Genomic DNA, 17129 nt, shown 5'->3' with positions numbered 1-17129 from the left:
TGTAAAATAAAATCCTATTTATAGCTTCATAGGTAAGCTACACTGCCTCATGAACATTGTGACTGCTTTATTAGAGTAACTGACTGCTCTATTAGAGTATCTCGATCTTGTATGCAATTTCTTGAAGGGGGGGGGGGGGGGCAAATTCCCCATCCTGGATCCGCCATTGGGGTGGGTGTGGCTGTTACACAATTTGTTTAATAAGTGTTGCTATATTACACCTGGTCTCGAATCTATTGTGAATTTACAGGTATCTACCGGGTGTCCTGTGTAAGACAAGTTGATACACACATTTTTATGAAAGTAAACCGGGTGTGCGCTTGGTTTTATAATCACAGAAACTCAAATTTCAGTATGCCAGCCTGGAAGACTTAGAAAGACCACAAAGTCCTAATACAGCAATAAGGTCACCTTAAAGCTGGCTGCCTTATAACTCATGACGTAACGGTGCACCTGCCATCATCTCATCATCAGAAAACTGTATACCATCAGGTTACTAGCATTTTGTCCAAACATATGGTCTAGACTAACACACACTCTACAAGGTATGGTTTCTAATGCACCTATCAAATGTGAAGCCTCACCCCCACCCTGGGGATCCCCAAACACCTACTGGGGATTTGACATCTACATCTTGCCCCACCCCTGGGGGCTTTTGATAATGGCAGTTTGCTGCAAGCTGACCCAATAATTATTTTAATAGGTAAATCAAATCAGATTCAGTGGAATGGAACGGTAGCTACTTAGGTAATTTGAATTAGTGCTCACCTCTTTATGAAGACTATTTTTAATGCTGTATCCCCATAGAATGGTCTTTTTGATTAGTTGTGCACCACATACTGAGAAAAGATACCTGATTTGTAATACAGCAATATACCAATGCAAAACAGTTTAACTTTACAAAAATAACATGCCTAGCTATATAGACTATGTGCGATCTAGGGCGTGGCACTTATTACATCATTAAAAAATCACGTGAAAAACGCATCCGCCATTTTTTGAGGGCAAAAGCGAATGTTGAAATTATGACTTCTGAGTATTTTAAATCGTTAGATTATTTAGCACAAAGACGCTATGTTGAAAAGCTCACAATACGTGATGAAGTACTACCTGATCCATACTCTATTGGCGAGGAATCGTGGACGGATGATATGACACAGTGGCCAGATCTGGTGTATGGTGATTTATATTCATATTTAATCGAAACCAAAGGGCCTTATACCAAGGAAAAGTTGAAAGCCCACAAGTCTCTGGACGCGTACAACTATTTTTGCAACGGTCATGTCCGCACTGTCTACTGCTATGGGCATGGGAATCATGTCATCCTAAAAGCTTTGGTGAACCCCAGTCAAAAGACTCCAGATCAAGCCCATAAGGCCTGGGTCATATTGCAGAAGGCTGATGCTGAAGTTATAACAGCACATTGTACTTGCAAAGCCGGGTAAGTTCTACATGGTAGTACAGATATATTGTCATTCTTGGTTTAATATGTAGCCTGGGTGAAGTGTGCAGTCACATAGCGGCAATACTTTTCAAGGTTGAAACTGCTGTTCGATTGGGTCTTACTAAGCCATCGTGCACCTCCACAAGCTGTAATTGGAACAACTGGTATAAAGAAAATGTGAGTTATCGTACTGCTGTATTTACGAATTAGGTAATAGTGTTTATAAATTTTTATCTTTCTACAGATAAATCCTGCTGAAGTCAGAAATATTAATTTTGTAAAGCCTAAACACAGTTCTAAAAGAAAACAGACTTGCAGTGAGTTTAATTCTTCAGCTAAAAAGCAGCAAAGAAATTTGTCACAAATACCACCAGAAACACTCTACAGTGCAATCAATAATTGTTTGCCCCATGCTTCTGTCTTTACTATTGTTCCAAAACCTGATGACGATTCTCAGCTATCCAAAGTGACATCGAGTGTTGGTACACCAATTGTAGATTCTGTAACTGACTCAGGAATGATATCCTCAAGTGTTGATTCATCAATTGTCACAACACCCGTGATGGAATCATCAGTGAGTCCTGATACATCAATGGCCGTTCCACATGGATCCTCACCCTAGACAATTCTCTAGCTGTCTCCACTTCCCTCTGTGAGAGTTGGGGTTTTCCCTTTGTGAAAGGAGGAATTGCTAGTGAAGCACCACGAAGAGCTAAAGGTTTGGTTATATCAAAACCTCTATCAGCTAAAACCAAGTCACCGTGCATCAGCTTGTCCAAAAACCCACTGTGTGCAGTAATGTGTTTGTCACTGGCACGTCCTCCCCAACACTTAGAAACAAAGATAATTGCACCCGTGGGGCTAATAGCAATTAGAAACTTCACAGTGTTATGACTTTTGTAATTAGAATATGTCTCGGCTCTTGCTGCTAATGAAGATGGGCGTTGAATAAAGATTTCTGAACAATCAATAATACATGTTGTACGGGCATACTTTGGCTTAGAACAGTCAGGGATAGTGGTCCGGATCATTCCTCTTTCTGGCCATTTTACTAGAGGCTTTAGCTGAAAAGCCATTGTATCAATCCACTGATGAAAAATTTTAGACACTCTGGTTGGTTACATCAATTCTGAATCGATAAGCTAGATCCTGATTCGTTGTTGCCCGTCTCAGTTTCATCAAGACCATCAGAAGCTGGTCACTATGACTTATTCCTCTGTGCTCGTAAGGAGGTAAAACAGTAGAAAGCAAAGCAAGTAGTGTGGTAAATGCAGAATATGATGGCAAACCAGAATAAAAATAAGTTTGTTCATCATCATCGTTCATTCGGAGAGAGGGGCTGAGTAATACAGATGCAGTCTGCAGCTTTTCTTTCACCATTTCAGTTAACTCTTTTTGTTCATCTAGACATTTTTCCAGTGACACCTTTTTATCATTAAGTGCATCAATAACGTGATGTCGTTGCTGAATAATCTGCTGCTGCTTATGAATGATCATTACAAGTGAAGGTATGTATCCCTTAAGACATTCTTCTGCTAGATGTGAAAGCGTTCGGGGCTGATGTAACACAGAAGAATCATCAGGACCATCACAATGCTGCTCATGGTCAATCTCCATGGTCTCAACAGCACTACTTAAAATTTCATTATCCATTGTTCCAGTGCTATCAGTTATATCATTTCCTGTCGACATCAACTCCTCGGCATTTTCAACTTGTGGCACCTGATCACGAGTAGTAGTTGATTTGCACTTTCGTGATGCCTTACGTGTACTCGAGCGTGTACTTGATGCATAGCCCCTTCTCCTGTTCTGCAATCTATGACTTCTAGCCAACTTATCTTTATCTGCTTCTTCATTTCTCTCTTTAAATGAGAATATTGATGGAACATAGTCAGGATCCCATTTCAACCTGCAAGGTCTTCCTGTAAAATACAGAAAAACTTCAGTAGTGGTTGTAGTGCATTCACAAAATATTACACTTAACCAAGCAGCATTCTGATTATTTACAGTATAACTATTACACACTTTCATCCCGTGTCTACCTGAAATGAAATGCCTTCCACAGACCCGAGAATGCTGAGTTGGTTCCCAAGCTTCACGGTGAATAGCTTGTATCCACTGTCTTCTTCGCACCAGATTCTTAGGGAAGGTGTACAATGTAACTTTTCCCGCTTTACAACGATTTCGGCACTCAACAGCACAGCAACTCGACGGCATCACTTGTTACTTTTGCCCTCAAAAAATGGTGGATGCGTTTTTCACGTGATTTTTTAATGATGTAATAAGTGCCACGCCCTAGATCGCACATAGTCTATATCAAACTGACAACTAAAGGAGCTAGAATCTGGTGAGGCCAAGAAATGAATGTTAATACCAGCAACCAATTTGCAAGCAACTAACTGGCTATAATTCATAAAAAAATAAATAAGAATTGGTCCTTTATCATTAACTCTTGCAGTCTTGCTGCTTATTAGTTCCCTGTAATTACCTAGTAATCCTTTTTTCTCCTCTAGTCTACAATGACTATTGGAAAGGTACCGATTTACTAGCCAATTAGACTGACAGGGAATTAATTAGGATTACAGCCAAGTCAATGATAAAGGACCAAGATTATTGTAAAAAATAATATACCGTAACTTGCTTTTTTTTCGTTGTAAAATAATTTTCGTATAGCTCTATATGGCAAAATTTGTACGAAAATTTCTTGCACGAAAACTTTTATACAAGATCGAACTACTCTAATAGAGCAGTCATTCACGTAAATCATACGAAAATATTTTTACAAGAAAGTTTTTATCACGAAAAATTTTGCACGATAATATAATAAAGGGAATTACGGTATTTAGTTGCCAGTGTATATTAACATTCATTTCTTGGCCTCACCAAATAATTAGCTCCTTTAAATACCAGTCACTTTTAGCAAGAATTCATGAACTCTTACTTTTAGCTTAATGGACACGTCTTTTTTGTATAGCCAAGCTGTTTTTAATTTGTATGGGATAGCTATTACTGTATTGTATCATAAATCAGTTATCACTCTGAGTTTTCTAGGCATAACATGTGGCACAAATTCATTGATAAGACTGTCTTATGGGGATACAATGTAAAACAACAATTTAGACATTAAAGTAAATGGTCTTTGTAAAGAGGTGGTCTTGTTAGAAGATGGTCTTAATAAAGAGGTGACCACCAATTGAAATTATTTAAGTACCAGTCCATTCCACTGAATCAAAAACAGCATTTTAACATCAACATCATTGCAGCCATTTCATGACCGCCACCTTTGATTTCAAGCCGCACCCTTTTTATACAATTTGGCTTTTTTGCATGGATGTAGGTAGGAGTAGCTATCACCTACAAAAACACAAGATACAAAAACAAAACACAACAAACTATACATACACATCAGAAGTAGACAAGTGGGAGGTGAACAGAGCATGTACCTGTGTGCTGATCAGTTTGTGTTATGTACTTCAGGTTAATGTGTCAAATTTTGTACAATCATCTGGGGCCTCTAAGAAGTAACACAGATAGTGCACTGAAGCACAGAGCATTTGGTGTGCCTGGGTAAGGGATGACAATTACTTTGTAAAATTTTTTGGTATCAGTAGAGATCATCTGTTCTGGGGTGTAGACCAGATGTTACTAGTGGAGTGTTGCTTTGGTGACATGACCGCAGCACCTAGCTTTACGACTCACCAATGCCACAGGAAAATGATATTGATGGACCATGCCAGTCCCCTGGAGCTCCATGCAACTGGACACTTTCACATGCTCTATGCAGCCAATGAATATTACTTTCCTATTTTATTGGGTGCACATTGTTTAAAGAGATTGGTACTGCAATGGTCAGAATAATTGATGCTTTGCATAGTACAATGTGTAAAGTACCATTGATGGCAATGTCTGAAGTGAAAAAGGCAATACATGGCACGAGATATGAGAGATTGGTCTGACTATCATAACGTGAAACTGCAATGGCCATCCACATTCTAAAAACTAGCTTGTGGTTACATGGAGCCCAGTTATTGCAGCCTACACTATGTAGGTACAGTGGTTAATGTAGTCACTAATACACATCAACTAATGACTGTATGCAAGCAAGTGTATGTTCTATTAGAGTGCATTAAATCACATTACACATGTTTTGTCTCTCACATTCCATTCCTTCAATTAGTGTATCTAACATAACTTTTTCTTTGCAGCTGTAATTATATGCATTACAAATACAAGAAATGTACAGTGGTTATTTAATGTTACTGTTAGTTGTTCACATATTGTGGAGTAATGTATGATTTGATTGATGAGGATTTGGTGACTCTTGTTGTATCGGCCTAAAATTAATCCTGCCACTGAATATCATCATGACTGCATTCTTCTATAAATAATGTCAGTATTGAGCAACCCATTTCCCAAATAAGTGCTAGCTTTATTAATAAAATTTGCCAAACAATTCCTGATAATCAAACAACACACAAAATTCATTTACTATAAATTCATAAACGTCAACTACTTGTATTCAGTTTTGCTGCTCTTTATTACTGACTGAATAATGGACTGGATAGTCATAAGGATCTGGGTAGTAAGTGGTAAGACTAGGGTAGTAATTGACTGGAGCTGGGTTTATGGCTGTCGGGAAAGATTGCAGTGATGTGAAAGATGGCAGTGATGTAATTGGCAGACCTAGAATACCACCAATAGTATACATATCATACACTGTATGGTACTAACCATGTGGGTTTGGAGGAGGGAAGATAATGGGTAATGGGCTGGATACAATTGTTGGTATTAAATTCTGCTCATCTGGTCTGTTCTTGAAACCTCTAGCAAAGGGGTTGTGATCCACCTTCAATTGTGTTAACTAGAGGTAAAGATTGATTACATTCTACATAATTAGTGATATGATTATTTTGTGATGTAATTACCTGTGGTGAAAGGTAAGAAGTTACAGTAATAAAGGTAGTGACTGCACAGTAAAAACAAAGTAGTGAACGTCACTACTAATTAGTAGTGAAACCTCTGCCACAATACTCACTATTTTTGTGTAGTGACGTTCACTACTTTTTTGTAGTGAACGTCACTACAAAAAAGTAGTGAACGTCACTACTAATTGTAGTGAACGTCACTACCAACTGTAGTGAACGTCACTACTTGCAGTGCCATTAGTAGTGAACTTCACTACTGTTTTACAGTGAACGTCACTACTTATTTGCAGTGATTTCACTACATCGCATTTGCATCCAGTTTATGCATTCATGCACCATAGAATTCCATTAAAAACATTACTGCATACAAGTAAAAATACATGTATACAAAATGTCAGTTTTTTTGTATAGGTGCATACATGTTAGTCCAGAAATTTCTTGTCAGAAGATTCTGCAGCAGCAAAGATGCATCAGATACTGTGCAGTGTATATTGCAAGTTTTCTCATTGAACTGCAAGATATAACAATATAATACAAACTATGGTAGCTAAATAAATCTTACCAGCATAGCTACAATAGAGCAGATGTACATGATTTATGCTGTGATAAAATAATTGTTGATATGTAATATGAGATAAACATATATGCACTTACCAACTATTGCACAACTGTGCGTAAGGGATGGGTGCATGGTATAACCATCTGATATGTTAGATCAGTTCCTATTAGTAACCACAGTATAGTGATAGCAAATTGTTTCATTTGCTAGTCTTGCAGTATTCGCTATATCAAGAAACAAAGATCGTAAACGATCTCCAATGTAATAAGCTAAAGCATTTACCTGTTTAAAACTGCTACCAATGGAAAGTCAGTATTACCTAAACTGCCAAACAACATTTTAACTGCAGAATGGTTGTTTAAAGCTACAAACCTTAAACACTTGCAGACACACAGCAGTGCCCCACAGGTATACACCACTGCAATGAATATCAATCGGCTACTGCATGGAGAGAGAACCATCATTATTATAAATGAGAAAACACAATAAGTAGAGTTAGCTTACAGTATGTGCGACCTCGGTCTCATGCAACCACAATCAGATCGTAGTAAAAGATCTGCGTGGGAACGGCAAGGTAAATACAAGAACAAAACTGACAAACATGCATACATACAGAAAACAAAAAAAAAGTGATTAGCTAGTAGTGGTAAAACCGTGAAGCTCAGGTATGTCAGAAAGCTAAAATACGTCAGTGTACACTGTGACAATCCAGTTTGTAAGCAACCGCCAGTCACACCATAAGTGTCAGTACTCCATCACTCAATTCAGTTACTATGTGCTATACCTTATGGTATATTAAAATGAAAGCCCCAAACTTCATCACCTCTCGGCTCTGGTACTACAGTGCCGGCGTCGGGAAATTGGCGGGCAGCCAACTTTGCAGGCTGGGGTAGTCTACGTGTGCAAAAGTGTAAAACAAATAATTACAATTTAAGACTTACTTTTCTGAATTGTTAACCACTTGCTAAATGTAACAGCTACTAGGTACGCAGTGCTAAGCTGCCTAGCCTACTCAGTTGACTCGAGAGACCACTCTGCGGCCACCTGACCGCACGTCACAGTTACGAAACAGTCCCTAGTCAATAGAAAACAGAAGTAAAAGAAAAATTATTAGTCTTCCACTTACACGACTTCTACAGCACGTAACTAAGTGAGCAACGATGTTACCAAGTAGATGACGTCATCAATTATATGTGGCATTATTTAGAGTTTCCTTGACATGATGCTACTCGAGGTGCTACCTCTGGTGCTACCCGGGTGCTACTGCTTAGTGCTATGCACTCTGTATCTGAAGATCTATAGTGTTTATCGTCTGTAATCAACCGTTCCTGATTAGTCTGTTTAAAATCGTAAGTAAACAAGCTGTAACTGTAAACACACATTTGAATTAATGGGCGTTAGCCAGTATATTCTACGTACAATATACTGTCTATGGCCAGCCTTTCATAATTACGAAGGTTTTAAGATGTTATTACCAGGACTAATAGCACTTTACACTGACAAATTACCGGTGCTTTGACTGATTACCAGGGCTCTAACCCTGGTCATCGCCATCCCTGGTATGGCTATAGACCCTTCGCAGGTGAGCTGCTGCCATAGCAGCATCCGCCATCTTGGAGTACAACCAGTTTTGCAAACCTGATAGCATTGCTTTTCATAAGAGTAAAACAATACCTAGGGCTGCTTCTCCTGCATTCCACAGCAAAGGTTGACCATGTAGGTTAAACGTACACTCTCCCCTATGCTATCAGCAGTGTTGGGAGTAACACGTTACATTAGTAATGCGTTACGTAATATTATTTCTTTTGTGGTAACTAAGTAATATAACGAAATACGCTATAAAAACGAGTAATATAACTCAAGTTACTTTGCTTACAAATGTAACGCGTTACCTAAGTAATATAGTTACTGTAATATTACGTAATATTATTACTACAAGTAACAAAGTTACTAATCTCGTTCATTGTCCTCTGAGTAATGCCTAGCCACAACGAAGTAACGAAGCCTACTGAATGAAGCTTATTCACCAGCTTCTTATTTAAAACCAAGATTTGCACATTTTCCAACAACGCAATCATGTCACGTGATAAAGTGGTAGTTTCACACGTGACAGCTTAAGGCTGTGGACACAAAGTAATATAATATGTAATATTATTATAGTTACTTTATTTTATGAGTAATATGTAACTGTAACTAAATAGTTCAGTTGCAAGTAATATGTAATATGTAACTAGTTACTTTTACAAAGTAACTTGCCCAACACTGGCTATCAGGGTTGCAAATCAGGTTGTACTCCAAAATGGTGAATGTTGCTATGGCAGCAGCTCACCTGCAAAGGGTCTATATACTACTGACATTATTTATTGATGGCCCGGGGTCAATAGTCTCTCACTATTATTATTATATATATACTTGCATGGCCAGACTACTGACCTGGAAAATGAATTTATGGCATTCTTTTCTTTTCTGAACCCAATGACACATTGCGACTGTGCCAAAGTTTGTGGATGTGCAGGCATTAATTAGGATACTAGCTGCCAGTCCACTGTGCGACCTGCAACTGTGGTCAATGTCAGCCAGACCTCAATTAATATTTATGGAAAGGTTTGTCCTCACTATTGACTGATTTCATGTACTATTTATTCATGTGCTATTTTGGACATTTTGGGACCCAGAATTTTTATCCATTTTTTGCAGGTTTTCCTCTTTCAGAGGTAAAAAATGTATTAACCATAACTGTTGAGACCAAAATTTTTGTTCTTCCCTTGTTATCTAAGAGTTCTTTAAAGGGTCAGAAATACTACTGAGATCATTTTGTGATAACTTTTTTTATGGAGCTCACTCCAAAGACATCCTAAAGAGCTCACTGGTCTTGTAATGCCATTCCAAGAATATGAAGCCTCGACTTTGCAAGTGCTGGAAGATTTTCATTTCTGGTCAAGTTATTTTAATTCAGTTACTGTATAATGTGCCGGTGCCCATCCTGGTCCGGTTTCTCTAGCATTCAAATCAGTAGCATGTTACAGAAAACAGGCTGTGCCAATCAGATTATGTTGTTGGTATTCACAATTTTTTTAAAGTTATCATGCATTGATACTATAGAATTATCAAGAGTTAATAATAGCTCTTGGAATTATGTAATATGTTTTGTGAAGATGTAATGGCTGCTTGTAGTCAACAATAGGATGTTCTTTAAAAGAACAAAAGATGGAGGTAGAGGGCCATGTAGTTGGAGCTGATGTACTCGTGATGCCTAATCAATATAAAAACTATTTTTTTGGTTGTGCTTTTTGGTTGAGTTTGTTTAACCTATAACTATGCTTACTTCGTATGGTTGTTAAACATTCCATTCTTGCTGCCATTGTGATCTCATTGTTTAATTATCTTCCATAGTTGCAACTCTGTAATGCTATAGTGAGAGTGACCAGATCCTTCCTCTTTTTGTGAAGGAGTGGGTGCTGCCAGGGTAGTACTCTTTCTAGTAGGGTATGGGTGGAATCCTTACATTGTGCGGCTCCCAGAAGTAAATTCTGAAGTCGTTCTGTTTAAACAATCACTATATTCTCCATTTGCTGCTGATGGGACCAATGCAAAAGGGGAACCAAACATCTATTCATCGCTTGACTACGGAGACCAGCCATTGTTCTTGTAGTATTGGTATGCTCTATTAGAGTATCTTGCACCTTCATTGTTTACTGTGAGACTGTCAACCATAGTCATATCACTAGGGTGCTTTTCAAGAGAGAATTTATAGAGAGACATTTGGAGCATTTTGGCTTCTTGGAATGGAACCAAAGCAATGGCGGATTTAGCATGGGGAATTTCCAGAATGAGGTTCCATGGAACCCTTTGAACTCCCTGGATCTGCCCCTGTTTTTATACTTGACCAGCCGTATTTCCAGTCTGTATTGTATCACTTCCAGTAAATGCAAGTGCTGAGCAAATATTTAACATTTCAATACTGCAAGAAACAGGATGATGCTAAACCTGTTATATGCCATCGGCTTTTATTCAATTCAATTCCATGATCGCTTCTGTATGATAGCGATAACCATTCACAAATAATTGAATTATGCATATAATATGTGATTGCCTGCTGCCATGAATACTCTCACCACCACCCCTAGATGAAACACTGCCAAATGATAGTGTCACTGAGACACGTACCAGCTTTCTCAGAAGCTTTAAGGGTAAACTTGGAGGTATCAAGGGTTACTTAATACTGTAGCTAATGGATCTCTAGTAATCAGATATAGCAGAGTCGATTATCCACAGTTATAATAGTGAGCGAAAACCAGCTGTTTTTGTATGGTTCTATTTTGTAGTAAAAAAGTATTGAGTATAAAAATATGCATGCTACATAAAAAATTGTGCATGTTTTAGTTTTTATGTACTGAAACAAAGCACGAATCAATAAAACCTATATAAACCATCAGATTTGCTTTTTCATGGGGAGTAAGACAATCTTTATTTCATGTATATACATCAGAAGCCATGTGAGTTATGGGTGATGCGGTAAAAATTAAGTTTACCATGGTCACTTCATTGTTGGAATGGTCTTCTCCTTTGTCCACTCCTTTTGTTACTATAGATAACGGAGAAGCAATAAAATAGAATCCAAGGAATGGGCGAAAATAACCGGTCTTTGCTCAGCCAATCACATACGCAAAGTCACAAAATATGTGCAATTATTTCATTATATCTTTTCAGTTTAAAGTATTGTTTTCTATTGCAGATCTGTAATGGCCACTGCGTGATGAAAGATAAAAAAGAAGTTGGAACTTGGAAAGAAGCTGGCAAAGGATGTGTCTTCAGGGTGGCTACGTTGTATTTAAAAACATAACCAGATACTCAAGGTACTATAATTTTAGACTATATGTGGTTTATTTACGTAGTATATACTATGTAGCGTAAAATCCTGTATATTCCTTAAAATACGTTAGTGTGAAGTTTACATGAGTACTGTACATTATTACTAATATGAATACACTATGAAAGTACATATCAAAAGTACGTGTAAATGAATACGCTATGAGAGTGCATATATTAAGTTATGATGATGCTGGACGGATGATGGGAAACTACATGGGGTGGCCTTATGCAGAATCATCATGAAACTTAAGTGTGAGTGTTAGGTGTGTTCCTTCATAGATAATTAATGGTTACTCGGTATGTGACTGGATTTATGAAAAGGGGTCTTCCACACACATCCAATTCTATGAACTCAGAAGTCCATAACTCATTGCTCAAGGAATGTATTAACTTGAAAATTTGTCCATCCACTAAACTATGTTAGTGCTCACTACTGTCCAATTTTTTAATCAATAGCCTTTTCAGTCTAAAGATATCACAGACCTCTCAACCTGGAAGCAGATCTGGTTGTGAGAAAGCCAGCCACCCATCCCCATGCAGCTGTGAAGCCTACCATCTTTGTGCTGGGGCTCATGCACATACAGTAGTTACATTTGTTTTAACAAAAAAATGTTTTAAAAGGCACAACTAGCTAGCTATGTGAGCGCAGTACTGCTGTTTACTGCAGCTTATAGTATCTCTATACTATAGTGTAGCCTACTATATGACAAGAACCTACTATTTTGCTCCATCGTTGAATCACGTGATATCAGTCTTTCAACTCAGCTGATGTACTGGTTCACCAGTGATTCGTTGTTGAAATCACCTCCCATTTCTTGAGTAATCAGTATCCAGCTGTGGATTTAGTGTTCAGCACAGATTTTCCGCACAAGTACATCTCACAACAACCGAAATTAAGCAATAAACATTTGCAATAACACAACTGGTAGGATTTCACCTAATTCTTCAGTGTACTGAGTCTTTTCTCAAAGGATTTCACCTTTAAATAGGGGTCAGTTCATTGAGTTTGGCAGCAAAGTGACTTGATTGTGACACATTCAAAAGTATGGGAAACTGCCAAAGTTTTCAGCTCAAAATACAGAGGCACCCCACTATTCTAATTAACTGATCACGTGACACCTGCTACAAGATGTTTTGGGGCTTAAATCAAGGAGATTTAGCGTGCCTTAGAAAATTTTATTGGAAATCGTGAGATCAACAAGTGGTCGTGATATGAAGGCTGAAATCATGCGTCTCATGACCAAATTGTGATAGTTAAGAGGTCTGGTTATGAGTCATTAAATTTGGTAAATTAGATGTATGGAAGACCCCCTTTCGCAAATCTGGTCACATATATGTTGTTTGCGGGCACTTGTTCTATAGTCTAAACCTGGACAGAAAATACTCTACACACATGCACCTCCACCCAACATAGTTTCACATGCCCAGACTATTTATCTGTGTCAGCTACATATTCTCAACCAGGGAAATATCAACCCATCTTCACAAGTGAACTATTTCACACAGCCTGTTTGCCTCCACCTCATCCCGTATCAGTGGTATAGTCGGGGATTACACTGATAGGTGCATAACTCAAGGCAATACAGTATTTGTATTACAGGTTTTTGCAATTGAATTCGGCGACTTTGCAATTGAATTCGTCCCGTTTGCAATTGAGTTCGTCGCTTTTGCAATTGAATTCGTCCCGTTTGCAATTGAATTCGTCCCGTTTGCAATTGAATTCGTCGGTTTTGCAATTGAATTCGTCCCGTTTGCAATTGAATTCGTCGCTTTTGCAATTGAATTCGTCGCTTTTGCAGTTAAATTCGTCCATAACAAGAATGGCAGCTGGAACAAACATGAAAACATGATGTAGCAGCTGCTACAAGAACTTGTTCAAGTACAACAGTAGTAAACAACTCTTTATAAGGCAATAATTCTTCCTCTACAGCCTCTCCAACAACATTCCAAACTCTACTACGCTATTCGCTAATTAACTTGTCAGACAGTTATCAACTTCGCGTACTACCAGCTTCAATTGCCTTCTAGTGTCTCAAGTGTAACTCTCCAAGGCATAAATAGTTCATCTCTTAATGAACGGGTTGGTTTCTTGAAGCCGTTTTGTTTATGACGAATTGTAATGCAAACGCGACGAATTCTATTGCAAAACCGACTAATTCAACTGCAAAAGCGACGAATTCAATTGCAAAACCGACGAATTCAATTGCAAACGGGACGAATTCAATTGCAATACCGACGAATTCAATTGCAAACGGGACGAATTCAATTGCAAAGGCGACGAATTCAATTGCAAAAACCTGTATAAATTAAAGCATAACAGTTAGACTCTGAAACATTGCATAATGCAAAGGTTCTGGGTTACCATTTGCATGACTTGCCTTTCAAGTCAAAATCAGGACTTGCAATTAGAGAAGCTTTACATTCTTATTGCCTGGCCAAGGTGGGGATTTGCATCACTGAAAATTATAGTTTCCCACCTACCGGGTAAGCACTGACAATGTAAACCCCGACCATGTCTCGACCTGCAAATCCTAGGAATACTCAGGCTAGAAGGGGATTTGTATGGTCGTGTGACATAATGAGCTAGTTTGAGTGGATTCTAGAAAGACTGTCTGAGTGAATTTCCTTAGCGAGTAATTTTTTCATCCCTAATAAATACAGAACAAGGCACATTTCACAAATGTCTATGTTTCCAGATACATGTACATGATATATTGTTTTTCATTTACAGACTCGTTCTGCCCGTTGCTGGATGAAAGATGCAGAAGCTAGTCAAAGATGTGTTTTTGTTACGTATGTACATTGTACGTATATTTCCATTGTTAAACTTAACAGTACGTATAGTTGATGTTATATAATATTTTACATTTACCATTTTGATTACATAAATGTGAAAGTTTAGTGGTTTCATAAATGCAGGTATTTATAGCATTTACATACTAAAATTTATGAGTACAGTTTGACATCAGATTTGCCTAGTTTCCCCATGTCCAGAAAAGTAGTCAAAACTTTTTTACTTGGCTTACTACAGCCTAGTAGAATGTCTGCAAAGACTTCATTGACGTTCCTGCAGAAGTACATATTGAACCTAATCAATGAATGAAAGTCCTTTGTGAAGTAAATCCTAGCTCCTTAGCATTGACAGCAGTATCCCCTGCAAATTTCTAAAGGTTGTCATGTGATCTTTCATGCATGTGCAAACTCATAGTATCTTCTTATAAGCATCCTTTTCACATCAATAAATGGCTTCAGGTGGGAATCTTAATCTTCAAATCAGAAATTTATCAAATGTACTATATAGTCCCTACCAATAGAAAATCTGAGGCTACAATACATGACTGCTGTTTTACAGTGTTATCACACACACACACACACACACACACACACACACACACACACACACACACACACACACACACACACACACACACACACACACACACACACACACACACACACACACACACACACACACACACACGTATGTACAATCGGATATTTTGTTTGGTTTTGCTACATTTAGCCTATACTACTGTGAATACACAGCAAGTTTACATAGTTGTGGTGAAATATGCAGATGATACTTCTAGTGGACACTTTGTGACCATACTGTTATAAAGAGGTTGTCATTTTTCAGAGGTAACATTTTATTTAAAGAAGTCTATCAACCTGCAATTTTGGTTTATAGTCTGTTATGATACCTCAGAAACTGTCCTTTATATACCAATGTTAAATGTTACTGACAGTAACAGTGTTCTTGACATGCTGTTATATTGATGCATAGTAAAAATTTATACTGTAGTGAAGGTCACTACTTTTTGTAGTGACCGTCACTACATTATGATTTCACTACAACGTAGTGAATTAAAATGTAGTGAACGTCACTACTTTTTGTAGTAAAATGTAGTGAACGTCACTACTTTTTGTAGTGAACGTCACTACATTATGATTTCACTACAACGTAGTGAATTAAAATGTAGTGAACGTCACTACATTGGTAGTGACCTTCACTACTTTGATAATTCACTACGTTGTAGTGAATCTAAAAGTAGTGAACGTCACTACATAAAGTAGTGACGTTCACTACTTTGTTTTTACTGTGTGGGAATCTAAAGACATAGCTTGCTTTCTCAACATCATTTTGGGGGTGACATTCTTCACCATATGTTTCTTCAATGTGTACCTCCACCAAATATTTGTGCAATGTGTTTAATAAAACCTGATAGTGCCGGATAGACATCAGAAATTGTATCAACAACATTGTACTCACGTCTCCATTCTTGCTTCTTGAGTGGTGTGTCAATTTCATGGTTTTGAAATCTAATGGATGATTATTCAAGTGTTCTCCCAGTGCAGGGGTAAATGGGTGCTGATACTTCATTTGACTTTCGTCATGCGTCACATCTGTTCTGTTAATGCTGTGCCATCTGGAGTCCGTATATTTATACCTGAAGCTGTCTGCACAGACTATCTGCAATATCACAGTATAAAGAGCTCCAGGCTTGAGTCCCGACGGAGTAACGACGACAAATGGAAACATCCTCCTGTAAAGCATGTAGCTATAATTGTGGTGCTGAAATACATACACAATAATTCTTACCTGCCAGCTTTGGTCAAAATCATTTCATTACCAACGAGATAGAACTGTTTCCACAATTCGTTCTCTTGCAAGGAGACATGAACTGTCTGTCCTGATCCACTGGCTCCACTTGACACTTCAGTTCCGCCATCGGACAACCTGAGAAGTACAATGATTGACAGTACTGACACGATTAAGTTGACACTTACGTCGATGCAATGTCACGACGATTTTCGCATTCACCACTGATGATGCTTAAATCCTGACTGCTACTACTGCAGCTACTACTCCAGTAGGTAGGAATAGAGGACATTAACGAGACTTCTGAGGTGCTGCGATAGCTTTCCAGCATAGCTCGAGCTGTCATCTTTAGTTACGATTAAAAACTTAAAAGACAGCCACACAGTTTTCAATTTATTTGCTGCTCGAATTAACACGTTTGTCTGTCCTGCAAAATTTGCAACAGCCAGCAAGTAGTGACGTAATTGACTTGCGCGAAGCGGCACTTTGGTGACCCACTCGTTAATTTCTAAGAATAATGTGGCGGCCTACTTTGAAAGGTCACAACCTCAACGCATACCAGCTACTCAACATCTCCTTTGCGTGAAATAGCTGGCAGCATAGATAATATGTCCGGAGGTATATATTATCTATGCTGGCAGACCACTGATCAAGCAGAACTCACGAGACTAATCTAGGAAAAATCAGCTGTCCCTGGGACCAATTGATTACTCTATTCCTCTACTTTTA

At 38.2% G+C, this 17129-nt stretch overlaps 2 protein-coding genes and 1 long non-coding RNA gene across 8 annotated transcripts; 1 reads left to right on the top strand and 2 right to left on the bottom strand.

The window, feature by feature from the left end:
* Positions 1–927: 927 nt before the first annotated feature.
* Positions 928–5754, top strand: LOC136260443 (uncharacterized). 2 transcript variants are annotated; one of them, XM_066054167.1, is made up of 4 exons: positions 928–1441; positions 1495–1621; positions 1689–2018; positions 2067–5754. In XM_066054167.1, the coding sequence occupies exons 1-4, from the start codon at positions 930–932 to the stop codon at positions 2076–2078; spliced, it is 981 nt and encodes a 326-aa protein (XP_065910239.1). In that variant the 5' UTR covers positions 928–929; the 3' UTR covers positions 2079–5754. The 2 variants fall into 2 exon arrangements, with proteins under 2 accessions (XP_065910239.1, XP_065910238.1); XM_066054166.1 differs by having other exon boundaries at positions 1689–5754.
* LOC136260444 (peroxynitrite isomerase THAP4-like) lies at positions 1623–3705 on the bottom strand. Its single transcript, XM_066054168.1, has 2 exons — positions 3487–3705; positions 1623–3366 (listed from the first exon to the last, which is right to left on the bottom strand). Exons 1-2 carry the CDS (start codon positions 3659–3661, stop codon positions 2546–2548), a joined length of 996 nt encoding a protein of 331 aa, XP_065910240.1. The 5' UTR covers positions 3662–3705; the 3' UTR covers positions 1623–2545.
* Positions 5755–6701: 947 nt separating the features above from the next.
* Positions 6702–8677, bottom strand: LOC136260445 (uncharacterized). Of its 5 annotated transcripts, XR_010703543.1 has the most exons (9): positions 8055–8671; positions 7870–8003; positions 7713–7822; positions 7433–7484; positions 7301–7369; positions 7211–7252; positions 7024–7152; positions 6932–6969; positions 6702–6880 (listed from the first exon to the last, which is right to left on the bottom strand). It is a non-coding gene; the product is annotated as an uncharacterized lncRNA (long non-coding RNA). The 5 variants fall into 5 exon arrangements; XR_010703545.1 differs by having other exon boundaries at positions 7211–7247; positions 7433–7822; positions 8055–8677; XR_010703542.1 differs by having other exon boundaries at positions 7433–7822; positions 8055–8676.
* Between the last annotated feature and the right edge of the window lie 8452 nt (positions 8678–17129).

The sequence above is a fragment of the Dysidea avara genome, chromosome 7 (assembly GCF_963678975.1).
Source record: "Dysidea avara chromosome 7, odDysAvar1.4, whole genome shotgun sequence".
Classification (NCBI taxonomy): Eukaryota; Metazoa; Porifera; class Demospongiae; order Dictyoceratida; family Dysideidae; genus Dysidea; species Dysidea avara.
This window is presented reverse-complemented; position numbering and strand designations above follow the sequence as displayed.